The sequence below is a fragment of the Solanum tuberosum genome, unplaced genomic scaffold, assembly GCF_000226075.1.
Source record: "Solanum tuberosum cultivar DM 1-3 516 R44 unplaced genomic scaffold, SolTub_3.0 scf00077, whole genome shotgun sequence".
Lineage (NCBI taxonomy): Eukaryota > Viridiplantae > Streptophyta > Magnoliopsida > Solanales > Solanaceae > Solanum > Solanum tuberosum.
In genome coordinates, this window is record NW_006239003.1 from 1,551,387 (window position 1) to 1,570,788 (window position 19,402).

At 35.0% G+C, this 19,402-nt stretch overlaps 1 protein-coding gene and 1 pseudogene across 1 annotated transcript; both read right to left on the reverse strand.

The window, feature by feature from the left end:
* Positions 1-5,221: 5,221 nt before the first annotated feature.
* LOC102591774 (uncharacterized) lies at positions 5,222-9,274 on the reverse strand (annotated as a pseudogene).
* A 2,531-nt stretch (positions 9,275-11,805) lies between these two features.
* On the reverse strand, positions 11,806-13,583 carry LOC107060391 (uncharacterized). The gene is made up of 3 exons (XM_015308315.1): positions 12,689-13,583; positions 12,455-12,568; positions 11,806-12,335 (listed from the first exon to the last, which is right to left on the reverse strand). Exons 1-3 carry the CDS (start codon positions 13,581-13,583, stop codon positions 11,806-11,808), a joined length of 1,539 nt encoding a protein of 512 aa, XP_015163801.1.
* Between the last annotated feature and the right edge of the window lie 5,819 nt (positions 13,584-19,402).

Below are 19,402 nucleotides of genomic sequence, written 5' to 3' on the forward strand. Positions count from 1 at the left end.
ATCATGATGCCCATTTTATAGTCGTAGATTCAAAGTTTGGACTCTTTGTTTTCATCCACACTATGAGTTTCGGGACCATTTTCCACTTTGGAGTTTATCACTAGAGGCGTGGTTCCATTGGTTACTTTAGGTGTCGTATCCGTGGTTCAAGGTTCAGGCTATACCCTCTCCTATAGTTTACTTACCTATTTTCATATATGTAACTATAGTTCTTTTGTGTACTCATCGGGCTAATGGGAGTCCATTTAGGTTATTTACTTAAACATACAAACGAGTGTACCTTATGGAATTTTTGGGTCCAGTTAGGGGATAATTAGTTACTTTCTATCTTCTCTATTCTTTTTTAGACTCAAGTGCATTCTCATAGTTTTCCATTCATTTAACCTCTGTATTGTTACTTTCCCACTTTTCATACTATCTTTACTTTTCAAGCTCAGCCCGGCCTATAATACCTATTGATTACTAGTTTTCTAGTACTCATACTGCACTCTACATATTTCTTTGGATCAACTCTCTAAATAGGAGGAAATTTATATTTATTTTCTAATATGTAAAAGTAGCAAGGTTGTAAGGTACTACTTAATCCACAAAATGCCAATCAGGAATTGTATAACACCACTGATTCACCGGTGCCTAAGTAGTCTTCCTCCATTCAAGTTGGCGTTTAGTCGGTGAGACGCAAACTGGCTCCTACAAGATAGTGGTTTCGTCGCAGGTGTGCTTCAATAATTTTAAGCTCCAAAAAAATGAAACCTAACTTTTTCATGAAAAGTCTGCCTACAAGAAAACTAGAGTCTAAACCCCTTTCAATTATCATTAAAGCATAACAAAAATTCTAGGATTTAAGCTCAGCCACATCCTAGAAATATTAGTCTAATGAGTTGGTAAAATATCAACTCATCAAACCCCTAAATTGACCTATTGATTGATCTCAAGTAAAGCACTCACTAATGCTAGGATTTAAGCTCAGCCACACCCAAGAGAGAATTTGCATAACTACACACTAGACATAAAACAACAAAAATAAAAGCTATCAATAAACACAATTCACAATTGGTTCCACCATCACTCAGTAGGCAAAGGTTTTCTTTCTTTCTTAATCCTTTTCATTTAAAACACTTTAGAAGCAATAAGCATCTCAAGTTATGGCATCGACTCTTAAAATTTTCCTAAATATTCACAAGAATTTATTGCATTCATGTAGCTCATTTGAAATAAAAACCTCACCATTAAAATGAAGGCTGCAATGCCACTCATAATAGAGAGAATCCCACACACAATTGAATATCCATTCAAGGGATTATAGATTATTCAAACATGCACACTCACAATGGAATTAAAGCATATACACAATGACCAATAATCTTGCCATGTATGTAGATTTCCACTAATGTAGATTGACAAGGTGTAAAATAACCATGGACTTGCGGATTTTACTTATGCTTCAGCAAAATGTTTGGTATGATTTGGTCAATTGATAAGATGCTTCCCTAATGCTTTTCCTTCTCAATTGAGCACTCTGTTGACATTTTTTATTTACTTTCACCTTATTTCTCCCTTTTCATGGTGTTCACTTTATTCAAACACCCACTTGTCCTTTTACTTGAGCATGTGCACATTATGATTTAGCACCAACATTTTATTTTCTTTCTTAGCATTCTTTCATCTATGAATTTAGTTAAGCATTTTTTTTATTGTAAACCTTATGGTTCTTGATGCGTCTTGCTCGTTCCTCATTGTTTTCATTAGTGTACAAACTCCCAAACAAAGGTTTTGACTACATCACATTTATCTTTAGTCAATACTTGGGTCATCCACCTCTAGCCATACATATCAAGGAAGGAAACTCAAGCAACAATCCAAGCTAATCTATAATCATAACAAGCAAATTTCACATTTAAACATACTTATGATACTTTATTGAAGTAACCTTGTTTCATCATAACTATGCTACTTTGATTAGGGACTTGTCTCTCCTTTGCTATTTGTAATATCCATGGAAGGCATATCATCTTACTAATCCAATCTAAGTCATTATCCATGGAATAATATTACTTTACTAATCCAAGGATACCAAGGAAAAGCACTTGTTTATGCTATACCAAGCTATCATGGAAAGCACCTCATTATGCAAGTCCAAGCTTACCAAGGAAGGATACTATTGCTCAATCCAAGCTATCATGAAATAGTATGGCCTTCCAATTTCAAGCTACCATGTAAGCATCTCTTCATGTTACTTCAAGCTATCCAAGGAAGGGTACTATTTCTCAATCCAAGCTACCATAAATTGGTATGGCCTTATCGAAAGAAGCTACCATGCAAAGCACCTTATTGTGGTTAGTTCAAGCTAACCACTGGAAGGGTACTATTGCTCAATCCAAGGCTATCCATGAGATCTACTAACTCAAGCTATCCATGAAATGGTCTTGTCTTACCAAGTCAAGCTATCATGAAGGGATCTAATATCACTACTTCAAGCTCCCATGGATAAATCATCTCATCATGCTAACCTAGGCTAAGTCTTATCTATCATAGTTCATAAATGCTTTGATTCATTTTAGGTGAACAAGCATTTCAACCTAGAATCATTCTATGTGAGAAAACTTCCACATTCTTACATTCATACATTTATAGAATAAATCATGTGGGTAAATCCTCCCACACCAATTATATCTACTAATCAACATTCATGATATAAGCTTTACTCTCAAAGCTATACTAGTCATAACTCATCTTATTATCTTTACTCTCATAAGACCTAATAATCATAATTCCTATCTAAATGCTTCACTCTTAAGAAATTTATGTCTATATGCTTCAATCTAAAGCAATTTATAATGTACCATATCAATCGTATATTAATATATCTAAATACTCAATTTCCCCTTTAATAGAGTAAACCCATCTATATCAAATTCATATTAGAATCATTGCTTAGGCATGGGTACATGTAAATTCATACTAAAATTATTGAATCTACTCAATTCAAGCATCAACTATCATAATCCACTCATTTGGATCAACATACATCAACACCCACAACATTAGAAGAAACCCTAACTCAATTTAGGAATTTCTACTTCATAATTGGGGAATCTTAAGGGGCTCCATGGATGAGATGATTCCATGGATGAAGAAGCCATCATACCTTGATAACAAAGCCCACAAATGCTTGAGGATTGGAGACTTGACCGTGATCCTAGCTTGAACTTTTTCTTCTTCTTCAAGTTCTAGAGAGAAATATTTGAGAGAGGAACTTTGGGATTTCTTTTTGGGGTTTGGAAATAATACTTGAATAGTGAGTTTAAAAGGTTAATTAAAATCACTTATATAGTTGTACTAGGCTTGGGTAAGATGACCTAGCCTTATTCTAATTAAAATTGGAAAGTCCCATTTTACCCTCCACTTAACAGTGGACTGCCCTCCTTCACGAAGGGCTCCACGAGCCGTGGTGCCTACCATGAGCCGTGGTCCCTCTCATGGTCACCAACCAGTGGCCAGACAGCCACTCCCCTAAGACCTAATAACTAAGGCACCTTCACGACTCCTCCCACGGCCTGTCAAGGCCTTCACGAGCCGTGAAGTGGCTCATGTGGAGGAGGCTAACTTGGGGTAGCTTGGTGAAGCTACTGACTCACCACCACGAGTTGGTACCACGATCTGTGGTGGCCACCACGAGCCGTTAAGGCTCTCGTGAGAAGGTAGGCAGTGCATAGGAAAGGTTGGGCTGCCCTAGACCTCTCTGTTGGTTCTTGCCCTCTTTCTTTGGCTCTTGCCCTCACACTTATACCTAGTTTAGTCTACTAGATTTCGAGGTGTTACATTATCTCCCACTTGGGAACATTTGTCCTCGAATGACATTATATGCACCTCTTAACGAAAACTACTCAAGACTAGCAGCCCATCAAACATCAACTCCAAGCTAAACATACTCAATGCATCATATAGAAGGTAGGAACTACATCTAACAACCCAATATGAATGAAATTTTAACATTACTCATGTTCAAGGATGAACTATCATCTCCAAGTTAAAAGCATGCTCAACACAATCTCATGGAGCGTATTTGTAATCTCTAAAAGCATACATCCAAGGAGGAATTCTCAACTCCAAGCTAAGGCATGTTTATCAATTCTTCTCATGAAGTCTATAGGCAACTCATACTCAATGCACTACATCATGAGGAAAAATCAATCATATAAACTCATTTTCATATAAAAAAACACAAGCTTTTTATGAACATGCATAACATAAGAAAATCATGGAACACATTTATAATACATATGACTTCAAACAAAGATAAAACCATGAGGAACTCATTACCTCAGGCTAGGGGAGGAGTAAAAGGAAAAATGATGAAGATATCGGGACTTCTATCGGCCTCGGCCTCCCAAGTAGCACCCTCAACTAAAAGATCCCTCCTTAACAATTTCACGAAATTAACTTCCTTAGTCCCCAACTTCTGAACTTGTCAGTCTAAAATCTCAATCGGTACTTCTGCATAAGAGAGATTCTCATTTACTCCCAAATCTTCTAAGGGATCTATAGAGGTTGAATCTCCAACACACTTCTTTAACATAAAGACATGGAATATCGGATGCACCGATGCCACTCTTTAGGCAAAGCTACCTCATCAGCAACCATACTAAAACGTCTCAAGATCTAATATGGGCCTACAAAATGCAGACTAAGCTTCCCTTACCTCCCAAACCTCATTACACCCTTCTTGGGTGATATTTTCAAGTAAAGCTGAATCATGAACAATAGGATCACATAATGACCTTGCTATCTAAGCATGCCATCCCCCCCTTGGGTGAAACCCTAAACGGACTTTCTATCACTAATCCGTCACAAAATATTCTGTTATTTAAGCCAGCATATTTGCCACTAAAATGTTTCGTTGCTAATCCGTCACCAATATTTTTACATAGCAACGACCAAATCGTCATTAAATTTGTTGCTAAAAATTTTCTTGTAAATAATTTTCATTTTTTTTATTTTTAAATATACATTTGCTGAAATAAATTAATAACAATTACTAAATACCTCTAAAATAACAAACATTCATATCAAATAATATTTTGAGGGTTCAAAATCTGTAGATAGCAAAATCCTAATCACATACTATCACTTCAAAACATCAAAAGCAAGTCATCAACTATTGTTATCAGACAATTTGTACTTTTCAAAAACACAAACATCCAAAAATTAAAGTTAAAGGAGACTAATTAAGGGATACCCTCATCACTTGAAACTAAGGGATCAACCTCGTCCTCATTAGTAGTAGCAGGAGGAGGCACCATGGGTGTCACAAGTGATGGATTGTCAATGGGAGTAACCACTTGTTGTACCCGCTCCATAATAACCGGAAGAAAATGCTTAGTAAGGGCAGGAATCATTTCCTTCACAAACACATCCATATTTCTTGTCGATGTTGATTGAGAAACTGAAGGTGCTACAGATGATGAGGCACAAAGATTCTGCCCATAGTAAGTTTTTGCTTCAGATCCAAGACCGTATATTATTTTCTTCTTTTCTCCCCCGACAGCTTGGTAGTATGCTTCACATTGATCAATATCAGATTGAGAGGTTGTTTTTTCCCGTAATATTTCTTCATATTTTTCCTGTAATAAATTGAGATAAAGAGAAAACATTAAAGATTAGGAATAAAATTATAATGGAAGGGAAAGGCAGAAATATTGTTTGTCTAATTTAACCTTGGATAATAGTTCTTATATTGGGAATACCCAAAGCTGCTCAGGACATTTTCGTGAGTACATAACTCACTGTAACATCATTCTATATTTCTACAGGCCATTCATCAGCATTGTAACTGACTTGATGTATGAGGAAGACATACATCATTCTATATTAGCAAAGAAAAAAGATGTGCAGGACATTCATCAGCATGAGAAAGACAACTGATTTGATGAGTTATCATTCTATATTAGCATGGCAATTGGATTCATCATAAGTTTCTGGTTAATTTGGGCTACTATATTAGTGAAAACATCTTGGACACATGCCTATATGAGGTATCTTAATAAAATGGGCATCAACATTTAGGTTGAACTACTTAATACATTTGGCTGCTTAATACATTTGGCTTGAAATGCTGAGCCTGCATTTAGACCAGCAGCGTATACAATATGTACCAAAATTCAGTGGTGTATACATTAGACCAACAATGTATACTTATTGAAATGTTGAGCTTGCATTTAATTGTAATCCAAAATTCTCACACTGTGTCTTTTCTCTCACAATTCCTCAGCTAACAGTAAATGCAAAATTCAATCATCTTAAAACTCTCTGTACAACAAATTTCACAAGTTTCCCTTTTCCTTATCAGCCATTTAAAACCCTCAAATCACAATGAGTTAAATTTTGGATCTTTCTAAAAAGAAAGGGAATTTTCAAATTAGTATTGTACAAGTATTTGGGGCATCTAAGTTTGGAGAATCAAACTTGAATTGAGAAAGAATCAGCTGAGAAAACGTAATTTTCCATGTGGATTTGTTTGGTTAAAGTCCAGTTTGTGTTTGTCTTACTAAACACACGAAACTACAAATGGACAACTTTCAATTATTACGAAGGCTTTCCACAAATTGAGATTTGGCCGTAGAAGGATCGAATTGTATCCGAAGAACATTATTCTATTCTATGTTTTGCTGTTTTAGGATTTTTACTAGAAGAAACATGTGAAAGGCTACCACAATAGTTGAACATGTTGCAATCCGGAATTCTCAAAACATTAATGCTATGTGATACTCAGTGAAACTACTGGACTGGGGGAAGAGGGCCACATAACAGATGCTGAAAACATGTGTAGGCCACCACAAACTGATCCTAAAAATCTGGATCTCATTTCTGCTATCATAACATTTTTTTTTATTAACATGCACATTTTGAAATCCTCTATGATACTCAATGAAACTACTAGACTGGGGGAAGAGGGCCATAAAATAGATGTTGAAATAGCATCACTACGGGCAGCTTTTACGCCCGTAGTGAAGAGAACTAACACAATCCTCATGAAAACCAAAACAAGACAAAGATAAGGAAAACATGTTATGAAGTTCATATATAAAACTACCAATGGTAGGCATTTTCCGACTATAATCTAAACAAAATGGAAACTTAAATTTGATTCAAACGCAACGTTAAGCAGTGAAAGGAGAGTAAAGTCGGAGCATGAAGAAAGAAGCAGCCAAATATCATTGGATCGAAATTAACTTTGACGTGAACACTAAAATTTTGTCTTATCTCGACTTAAGGGTAAGGATGATGAACACAACAAACAGTCGCCTAGTTAAAATGGAAGGAACTTTAACAAAGAAAACAACACAAAAGAATACTTCAGCAACTTGAAACAGGTAGCTTTTTTACTCATTTAAACTCAACTTCTTAGTTACAGCAAATTGGAAACAAATAACTCGTAATGTAGGATAACAGGGCATGTACGACCATTTATGTTTTCCTATAGAAAATGATTTCGGACTTCATGACTGAACCACGACTTTCACAGCCAACCAAAACAGTGAAATAAGAGGACCTTACTAAGGAGAAACAAACTCGAGACTGAACCAAATCATCAAGATTACAAGGAGACAACAGTCAAGCAAACAACATGAATAGCAAACAAGTTACACCACTGATTTACAGTCTAATAATAAGTCGAAACACTCTCAGAAATTTCTAACATCTGAACGAATTACAAAGATCAAGAAGTAAACAGTCCACACATTAGTTGAGCAGCAAGATAACAACATCCAACCATGAAACTAAATTATTGTTCATTTTCAGCCAAGTTTTCCCTTCTAATAAGAAATGACATGTATATATTCTGATAGGTTTCAAAGTTTTGGACTTATATGGACAATTCAAGAGCGTTCGCCAATAAAAGATTTACCATCATGACCATGCGTATGGACGTGTAAATGTAACTCGCTTGGTGTTGGATCTCGACCCTTTTCAATAGCCTTTACAAAAGAAAAATCACTTTTTAGATACAAAAATATCGATTGCATAATGTGTATTTAGATACAAATGTATATATCAGACAACCTAAAGATGTTACTTATGTAATTTGTGAAATATATACTCACAAGTTTCTTGCGATGCTCTCCAATTGAGATAGAGCCATATGTGTGAGTCCTAGCAGCAACTTCACGGCCACCACGACGATTCTTTGCATTTGTTTCTGACTTTTTCTTGGACTCATTACTTCCCCAAAGTTTTGTCCATCTTTCCCAAATATGCTCAGGTACAAAACCTGGCCTAACTCCTCCCCCTTTTATTTTAGAAATAAAATTTCTGTATTTTATATCGGCCTTGACCAACCAATGTCTCTTCACTTCACTTTCACTAATAGAAACATCCCAATAGAATTTTTCTGAAATTAAATTTTGAAAGTAATATATCAATATCCTATCTATAAGTATGAATACACTTTCCACACTTATCTACGATGAAAAGTAATACCTTAAATTCTTCAAAATAACCGTCTTTTACATCGTTTGAAAACACTTTTCCAATTTATTCCATTGGGATCAACATCATTTCTGAAACACTTGGTTATGAAACTAGAGCATATTATAGAAGGTTCCAACCTGTGTAAATTAAAAGATATTATTTGGAGTTTTATTATAATTAGACATTATATATGTGAGTGCTAACAAAAAGAATACTCAGATTATAGTAGGCTGCTGATTTTTCAATATATATGTGATTGCTAACAAAAAGAATACTCAGATTATAGTAGGCTGCTGATTTTTCAGATCCATCAATTAGCATTGCTTAACAGGGAACCTTAAATTATAATTTTTTGCTCGGACTTGTGGATTCAAAGACTACCACTATTAACTACACTTAAGTATAAACAGGTTATGAGGATAAAAGCAAAAGAGTGGACTAACCCTGCAAAACTTATAAAAATAAGGGTCTGTGAGTGGTTACTACTAGAATCAATATCAACTGTGTTTGTATGACCTCTTGAGTTGCTTTGAGTAGATAGATCACCTTCAGCAATTGGATTACTACAACCTGTTGGGATGCTCTGAGTAGATAGACCTTGACCTATGGGACTACTTTGATTTGGTGTAACTGGAGGTGTCTCAGAGATAGTTGGGGTGGTACTTTGAGCTGATGTTTCAACGGTTGTGGTACCACCTTGTTGAGGAGAAACTATAGTGGGCATCGGAATAGTTGGCATGCTTACATGAATTGCAGGACTACTCCTACCAAAGGACTTCCCACGACTTCTGCCTCGAGCCATACCTATAAAAAAATATAACAGTGTAGTTGGCTTCCTGAAAACTATAACAATGTAGTTGGCTTCCTGAAAAAATTATTGTCATGTCTAAAGAAAGAAACTTTCAGTGATGTGGTACTACAAACACAACAGCGATCGATGGGAGCTACTTATCCAATGTCAAAACAAAATACAGGCAGACCCACATAATATCATGCTGTATGAGAACGAAATGAGACTAGCAAATGACTATCACCAAACAGTTTGTTCCACCAAAAAAAGAAATATTGCAAAAACAGAAACTAGAGTCAAACATTTATCACTAGTATAAATCAAATTAAGCTACCTCATTGAAGTGTGCTGAAATATTAAAAATACCTCTAAAAAAGCTTGTAGATCAAGTGAAAACACTTATGCCTGCATATAAAAGAGTGAAATAGTTATCATTGAGTTTGGTTAGAAGATTTACACAAATAATGAGCTTCAGAAATCTATATCAGATTCTAAAAAAATTGAATACAATCACAAAAAAAGGATATTAGGGAACTGTAGAAGCCTTTTAAGAGACTGAAAAGTTGAATACCATTAGATCATGTGCTTCTGATAAGGCACCTAGACCTGATGGTTACATTCTGTCATCAAAGCTGGTAGGTATAACACTAATGTAAAATGACCACAAAGCATAACGTTTGTTTCAGTTTTCCCTGTACCAAGGAAGAGAACACAAACTCTCTTTGGATTGGCCATCAAAGACACCACACTTGGCACTAGAAAACTCCATAACCAATGTAAAATGACCAATGATAATGAAAAGACAGTAGCTAAAAGAGGGGAAAAGGTGTAATGTGGAGATTTCCTAGGCATCCAAAGCATCACAAAACAGCTCTCATTCAAATGGAACATTCAGTTACCTGGTATGTATAACAGTAATTAATGCTACAAGTAGATTTAAATAAAGGTTAAAATAAGAAATAGAACACACATGGTCAAAATCCAAGAGTTACTGATTTTAATCACCGTAATTTGAAAAATAGAAACTAAAGAATATGAGAATATTTGGAGAAAACTTAATACAAACAAATTGCGGTGAAGATACAAAAGTAGATTATCAAGCACTAGTCACTATCTATGTCTTCTTCAAACTCTTCCTCTTCATCATCTTCATCCTCCTCATCCTCCTCAGTTTCCTCGGTTTCATATTCTTCTGTTGATTCTATTTGGATTGCATGATGCTCTTGCAATAAACCATCATCAATGGGTTCATCCATTTCCATTGTATCCCCATTTGGATCATTTAAGAGTATGTTTTCATCAATGGAAACAGTCATATCTATCTCGTGAACTTCAACTTCATCAACTTGGAATGGAACATTCAGTTCTAAAGTTGTCTCCACCCCCTCATCAAGTAATTCAATAACATTTCGAGGTTTGGCCTTCAATACAGCTACCCAGTCATCTTTGTCCTTTTTCTTGTTGGGATATGACACATAACACACTTGAGTTGCTTGCATTGTCAGAATAAAAGGCTCATATTTTTTATATCGACGACGTTGATTAATCTCAACCAATTTGTACTGATTATGCCTTTTGACACCAACATCCATAGTTGGGTCAAACCATTCACATTTGAATAATACAATTTGCTTCAAAGGTTGCTTTACAGGGTATTCCACTTGTATAATCTGTTTTATCCGTCCAAAATAATCACCAAAATTTGAATCTGAGATACAACCTCCACTATTCATTGTTGATCTTGTGCTACCATGACATTCTGTGTGAAATTTGTATCCATTAACAAATAAACAGAATGACATGTAGCACTTATTAATGGTCCACGGGCAAGACTACTCAAGAATTTATTCTCTATGGGATTGCATAGGACCTATTTTGAAAAAATTGTAAGACTTAGTAAAATTTCTGAAGTCAAGTTAAGCACATTACAACATAAAAGATAGTAGTTTTGAAATCTTACACATTCCTTGAACCATGTAGAGAAATTTGCTTCAAGGCTCTCATCTATTTGACCCTGAGTTAGATTCGGAAATTCTTCTTGCAAACGTTGCATGAACATACTTCATCATAGTAAAATAAGTTTAATTTGATAGTCGTGAATAAAGATATGTTTATATCATTAAGAAAATACCACTAACTTTTGTTACCTCACAAATGGCTCAACCTCCTCACAATTTAGTAAGATAAAAGTTTGGGCAGTCTTGATTTCTTCAAGGGATAAATCCCTTTTTTTTACTTCTCCCCATACTCGACCTGGATGGGAGAATATTGATAAATTTCCTTCAAGATCTTCCACAACACCACCATCATCATACGTTCCACATTATGATTACGTGTCATGACATGAGGTTCAAAATAATGAGAAAACAATTGTGTTGACTCTGTCATCAAGTACGCTTTACAAATGGAACCCTCTACACTAGCTTTATTCCCAATCATCCTTTTAAGAGTTCCCAAATTCCTAAATAGAGAAAATGGATGGACCATTACATTAGAAAAGGAATGAATGGCAAACTAGTCATAAGTGACATGAAGTTTCACATTTACTTTTCAAATGGATACATCCATCGATATTGCACTGGTCCAGCTATCTTTGCTTCATATGGAATGTGCACAGGAAGATGTTCCATTGAGTCAAAGAACCCAGGAGGAAATATACGTTCTAACTTGCATAAGATTTGTGGAATATCTCTCTCCAATCTCTCCATGTCATCCACTCGTAGAGTGGTGGAAGTAAGATCTTTAAAAAATAAGCTCAATTCTGTAAGTGCCATTTTGTCATCAAAATTAAGAACTGCGTTAAACACATTATCAAAGACATTTTTCTCAATATGCATGACATCAAGAGTATGTCGAATCATGTTAGAACTCCAATAAGGCAAATCCCAAAAGATGCTTTTCTTTTTCCATCCACAAGACTTGCATAATCTTCGATTATCTTCGTTTGCATCTAACTCTGTTACTTTCCTTATGCCCAAGTCACAAATTTGGTTCAATAATTCTGCTCCTGCTCTATAGGGTGGTGATGATCTTTGGACAGTCTTGCCTTTACGAAAGTTTTTTACGATCTCTCCTAAATGGGTGATTTTGGTCGAGAAACATCCTATGGCAATCAAACTATGATGTTTTTCTACCTATGTTTCAATCTAAAGGATTGTGTTTCCTCCATACAATAGGGACATGCTAACTTACCTGCAGTATTCCATCCGGATAACATAGAATATACTAGAAAGTCACTGATTGTCCACATTAAAGCTGCATTTAGTTGAAAGTTCTGCTTTTTTGAGATGTCAAATGCTTCCACACCTGTCTCCCACAACAAAGTCAGTTCTTTTATCAGAGGCTGCAGTTAAACATCAATTTTATGTTTGGGATTGGTTGGCCCTGGAACAATAGTTGTTAAGAACATATAAGCCTTTTTCATACACATCCCTGGAGGTAAATTGTAAGGAGTGACAATCACTGGCCATGAAGAGTATTTACTCCCAGACTGACTAAATGGTTGGAAACCATCAGTACATAACCCCAATCTTACATTTCTTGGTTCCACAGCAAAAAAATGATGAGTTTCATTGAAGTGCTTCCAAGCCTCAGAGTCTGATGGATGACGCATTACACCATCCTCTTTTGTATGCTCATGATGCCATCTCATATCAGCAGCAGTAGCAGGGGATGCATATAATATTTGCAATCTAGGAATCAAAGGAAAATAATACATTTTCTTATAAGGGACCAATTTTCTTTTACGAGAGCCGACACGGCGCTTGTATCTCTCATGGCCACAGAATGTACAACATGTAAGGTGTTCATCATCACCCCAATATAACATACATCCTAATTCACAACAATCAATTTTTTCAATTGGCAAACCCAAGCTACGCACTAGCTTCTTAGTCTGATAATAACTATCAAGAACCATGTTATCTTCAGGTAAAGCCTCTTTCAACAATTGCATCATTTGATTATAACCTCTCTGTGACATATTGTTCTCCATTTTAATATTTAACATCCGAGAGACAAGCACAAGTTCAGAGAGAGAAGAACCGAGATACAATTTTTGAGTAGCTGCTTGTAGCAAATCATACAATTTTTGAGAGTCGGGATTAGGATCTTCCTCCATCAAAGGTTCACAAGGATGAGTTGGCTGAGGTTCAATATTGCTAGAAGATTGCCAACTTGAACCTTGGGAAAAGTTGGGACACGAAACATCAAAAACCATTTGTCGGTATGGATTATCATATGTTAATTCAGGTTGAGCACTACCATGCAAATCTTGACCTGAAGAAATCTCATACATCCAACCACGCTCTAGATTATTCATGTTTCTGTCAATTCTTAAACAAACAAACCTTTTACTAAAAAAGCACTAGTTGATTGACCAAAACGTACTCTAATTCATATTCATTAAATTTATTCAAAATATAGAGATCGAACTAACAAAAACAGTTTCTCGAATTAGAATGAAATAGATTCATTCAGTAACTTTCACAACAATTGGAATTTGATCTCCTGTGCCTGTGAATTAAAGAAATGAGGAGCTGAAACTGAAATTTTTCACTAGGAAAGCTGGAAAAAAGCTTACCTAAAAAAAAATTCCTTGCTGAAGAATTTTAATTCCAGTCAACTTACAGAATAATAAAGCATTCTAAGTCCAGCCAGCTTAGTTTAGAGTATAAACTATACTTTCTTTTATAAATAAGGAACTAGAAGTACAAGCATACAAATAACAAAACACATATAAAGAAACTAAATTTGCTTAAGAACATTGGACACAATGACAACAAGCATCTTCCTAATTACATTCAGTAAAGTTAAATACCTACGATAGTTAAATTTTGAGCTAAATCAGGGGTAAAAATAAAGAGTAAGGCTTACTTCCAGTGAATATCAACCAGATCCTCTGATTAGGGTAGAACAGTAGTTCCTGCTATATTTTAACATCAGATTGTGTTGGTTATTAACAAGAACATGAACTGGAATGGAGAAAGTAACATCTTTGATTATGCGAGAATCGACAATAATTCACACTATCAGTGTAATTTAACATGAAAATAGATTAGACACAATTATTATTAGGTTACTTTTTACATAAAACTTGAAATTTACAAAAAAAAAATCCTAACTTTGAAGTTTCTAATGCCTCATTGGTCTAAAAGGTGCAAGAAGCAAATTGAGAGCTCTACAAGAAACAAAAAGAAGCTGAAGCATTTCAACTACAGAAAAGGAGAAAGAAGCAGAGGCACAAAAAGCAACTGCAGAGGCTAATTTCTACAGACGTAAGCAGATCATAGATGGGGATTTATATGTAAAGATGAAGGAAGCAGAAGGACTTAAAGTTCTAGAAGAAGCTCAAGGGATATGAAATTAGGCATCTTTGAACCAGCCTTTTCGATCAAGTTAGTTACTAGTTGAGCTCAAAACGTCAAATGACTACCTATATCTTAGAGCACCAACATTGAGAACCTTTAATCAAATGAGAGAAAAAAGAAGAACATTAACAAAGACCTGGCAAACCTAAATCAAAAAATAAATAATTGAACTCAAGACGTCTAAAAAAAATATAAACTTCACCATGCCTAATTAGAACCACTTGTCATCAGTCTAACTAGTCGTAAAAAACTATAGATATTTCTCAAAAGAAATAACAGTAAAAACTTGTTCTTCTAAAATGAAAAGAAATCACAATGGAACAATTGAATAGTTGTACTCAAATTGTTGACTTTGTAAATCAAGGAAATGATACTAGTGTTGTTGATGTGAAAAAGATGAACATGAAAATGGAAGTAAGAAAGAAGATATGAAAGAATAATGAGTGATAGAAGAGAATGAATCAAGACAAATAAGATAGCCAAGCTATAAGAACATCACTGGTTCCTTTCAGGTGGAAGCTTTTTACTAAAAAAAATTTGTTTTTTACTTTTTTCTCTTTTCTTTTTATTTGTACTGGTTTTTGTTCATCATGTCATTTCCTTTTCTTCCAACACTGATATGAGATGGTTGAAGAAACATTTCCTTTTCTTAACTTCAACAGAAAATCTTTTTATGACAGTGCAAAGAAGAAGAAGAAGAAGAAGAAGAAGAAGAAGGGGAAATAGAACACTTACCGGATGTCTATGTCTTTCTTCGAGTTTCACATACACCGGATGGTATACCTTCAAAACAAAGGCAATTAGAGGAAATAGATGAAGGAGACGGAAAGCTGAAGCAGAGGAAAAATTCAATCAAAACTGCAATTTTAAACCCCAAATCACCTAAATCAGTATATTCAACACCAAAATACTCAAACTAAATTAAGTTCTACAAATGAACCATACAACACTAACCAACTCAAGCAAGTTAGGTAAGACAAAAAATCCTTCCTGATTTCATTGAATCAAATCATTTCGAGATTATTTTTAAAGCATAAAATGTATTTAAACACACAAACAAAACAAACAGTTTCAGAAAATAATAGTAACATTTTTCAAAAGCTAAAAGGAACTCCTATCTACCAAAGATAATATATGAAGAAAAGAGAAATTACCACAAAGTAGAGAAGCAAGGTCTTGCAAGGTGAAAGACTTGTCCCATGAGAATTGCACAAGAATATTAGTAGTTGTATTATCAAATGAAAGCAGACGGAATTTCATACATCTAAAATGCTAAATTGATGCAACAATGAAAAAAACATATTAAAAATCAAAGATACCTAGTTCGTTCAAATGAAAAACTAAGAAGTTAACTAATCAAATAAAATATAAGGATGTAAAGATGGATACCAAGTTGAAGAGTATGTGCAAAAGCTATAGTTACATAGTTGCCTCTAAACAAATGGTGCATATTATAAACATGTACACCTAGAACTACCTATATATAGTAATTATAAAACTTGGAAATAAAAGATAGAAAAAGAAGAAGCTAAATTAATGCTCACTAAATCAGAAGCTAAAATGCTCTTCAAGCTATTTCGCCAAATCTAAAAAGAAGTTACTCTATTGTATACTTAATAGCTTAGTAGCTATTAAGTATAATAAATAAACAAGAGACAAGTTTAAGGAAAGAAAGGATAACTAGTAGCTATCAAATAAAACAAAAGCAAACATATACTACTTTAATAACTGCTGAAACAAAATTCAGTGACTTCCTAATTGTTTATAACTAATCTTTTATGAATTGAACAATAAGGCCAACAAAGATTGACCCGTGACATTTTATTTAACTCAACAAGAACATACACATACTTATACCAATATCAAACCTTTTAACAAGGCCAAAACTTCAAGGACTTAAAAAAGATTGAAAATACAAGCAGAACAACATGCCGAGATGATCAGAAAAGAGAAATAGGCAATGACTTTGAAAGCAAACTACAATCTGGACAGTAACATGACTTCACACCTTATAAGCTTAATTACAAACAGTGGGCATTTTTGTACTAAAATTTAAGGCAGATGGAAACATAAATTCGATTCGTAGAATGATCAGGGGATTTGAAAACAAGCTACTACATCAACAAAATAAAAACACAAACAACTTTCACCTTAGTTAGCTTCAAGATTCTATCCTTATTTTGAAAAGAAAGCATCATTAACAGTAGCAAAACTGAATGTAAAACCTGGGCTTACAGACAATGAAAACGAAGAACAGAGATTCTACGACATATCGAAGAGGAGTCATCGAAAAAGGATTCAAACAAAGGAACAAATAAGCGACAATACTAAATACTAAACGACAAAACCCAACTTCCACATTAATATGAATCAAGGAAATCCATTAAGAACACATATATAGCAAATTGAAGTCATCAGTTCTCATCTACAACAACTGTGACACAACAACAGAGTAGCGAGTCATATCAGAAATAGAAGAAGACGAGGAGAAGATTATGAAGGAAACGTTACCTTTCTCTGGGCAGCGACCAGACAGTGACCAGCTTGGAGACTACTTCACCACCAAAATAAGATTTCAAGAATTTCGTCGAGCAAAGCAGAAGCAAGAGAGGTTAGAGACTAAACAAAATTTGAAAAATATTCAAAATCAGAAATTAGAGCAAAGTAGAAGCAAGCGAGTGCACTACATTTAATTTTGGCATATCCCTGATAACCACATCCTGTTCCCCAGTTGTTTTTCACCAAATAGAACTCAACGCCCTCCTCTTCATCGCACCAGAAGCTCACCGAACAGATGAAAAAAGAGAAATTACCAAAGGCAGAAGCTCACCTTTCACCTGAGGATGAAGAAGACAGGAGCAATTTCACCTTTCGCCTGAGAATGAAGGAGATGAGCAATTTCACCTTTCACCTGAGACGGGAGCCATTTCACCTGAGACGGGAGAAATCGAAAGGAGAAGGAGACGGAGCTTTTACTAAGAGAAATTTTACCTGATACAGAGCTTTCACCAAGAGCTTTCACCTGCTACAGAGCTTTCACCAAGAGCTTTCACCTGAGCTTCTGCTAAATGGGAGCTTTCACTAAGAGAAAACCCTATTTTTTACGGATAGTAATTTTTTGTTTCCTTTTGTGGTTTCTATGGACTGATGACTTGGTTAAAAAAATTGCAACAAACTTAGCGACGGATTATGACATCCGTTGCTACTAAATAAATATAATTATTTACATTAATTTTTAGCGACGGATATTTCCATCACTACATAATTTAAATTCCATAAAAATATATTTATAATTCTAGCAACGCTTTTTCGTCACTAATTCCATCGTGGAATATTAATAAATTTGTAACGCCTAGTTTGTTGCAAAATCCGTAGCGAAAATTAGGGCGCCAAAGTTTCCTGCTATTTTTTAGCGACAAAAAACATAATTCCGTCGCCAATCCGTCGCTATATTATAACTCAAAAAATTATTTGAATTTTTGCAACGAAATGGCTACTTCATTGCGAATCCGTTGTTATATAGTGACGGAAATTAATTCGTCGCTAATATCCGTCGCTAAACACTATTTTTTTTGTAGTGGAAAATACTTTGATTTGGCTCCTTGAATGGAAGAGGAATCAAGGATAAAGGATTCCCATACCTTAACCTTCATGAATCCCATGAAATTTGAGAATAAAACACTTGAAACCTTCAACCCTAACTTTAACTTGACCTAGCTTCCAATGGAGTCCTAGAGAGAACTTTTGGGGAGAGAAGGGGTTTGATTTGGAAGAATGAATTCTAAAATACAATATACAAGTTTAAATACCTTTAAAATACTTAAAAACACTTGAAACAATAACCCACATATTACCCAAACTGCCCCTCACTTAGTTGGACCTTTTTAAACAAGTCTAACTTGAGTTTTATTTTTGCAGATTTCGTCGAGAAACAAGTCCGCGATGCAGAGGTGTTCCCACAAGTTTCTGAAAATTAAATTTTGAGACAGAAGAGTCTGTGACACGTCCACGACATGGACTAAACATTTGGCCCTGGTGGAGCTAGTCCACGACGCGGACATGCTCCCTCCAAGCACAACTTCCAGCTGCCTTGGCAGCTTGCTTGGCCAAGGTTGGGTCCTCCTCGGGGACCCTTAGGGTGGCCCCCGGGGTGTCGTATCCAAATGTTTTGACCCTAAAAACATTTATTAAGACACTAGGGTCACCTCCACTGATTTTAGACTCCAAACAACACATAAAAACATGAACAACATACTAGAACACACCAACATATAAAAGACTAGTTTACGAACGTCTTGGTCGTCCCTTGACGTTTGACTTCCAAACTCTTTAAACTGACTAAAAAGGTTATTATTCATTATTTTAACAAGTTATTAATGAATAAAACCCACGTGAGGCTCTACTTTATCCTACTTCATTTTGAGGGGTGTATCTTTTAGTTTTACCGTTTCTTCTTCTAACATTAAATTTAGATTGTCATCTATTTTCTTATATCTTCTTCCTAGATTAGAAAATATTATCTTTATTTTTAATCCGTCATAATTTTCATATGTTTTTTCGTCTATTGCATATTCTTGTTTATTCATTTATGAGTTGTGTTGTAGTGTATATTCTAGGCTTTCTATTTGTTTTGTAGATATAAAATAGTTTTCCTCTGTGCTGTTATAGATTTTTTACAAATTCCTGCAAATATATTACTATTAAGTCTATTTTGCCTATGTCTCAATTCTTGTCTTTTTGCTATAATTATTTCGTTAAGTTTTTGTCTATA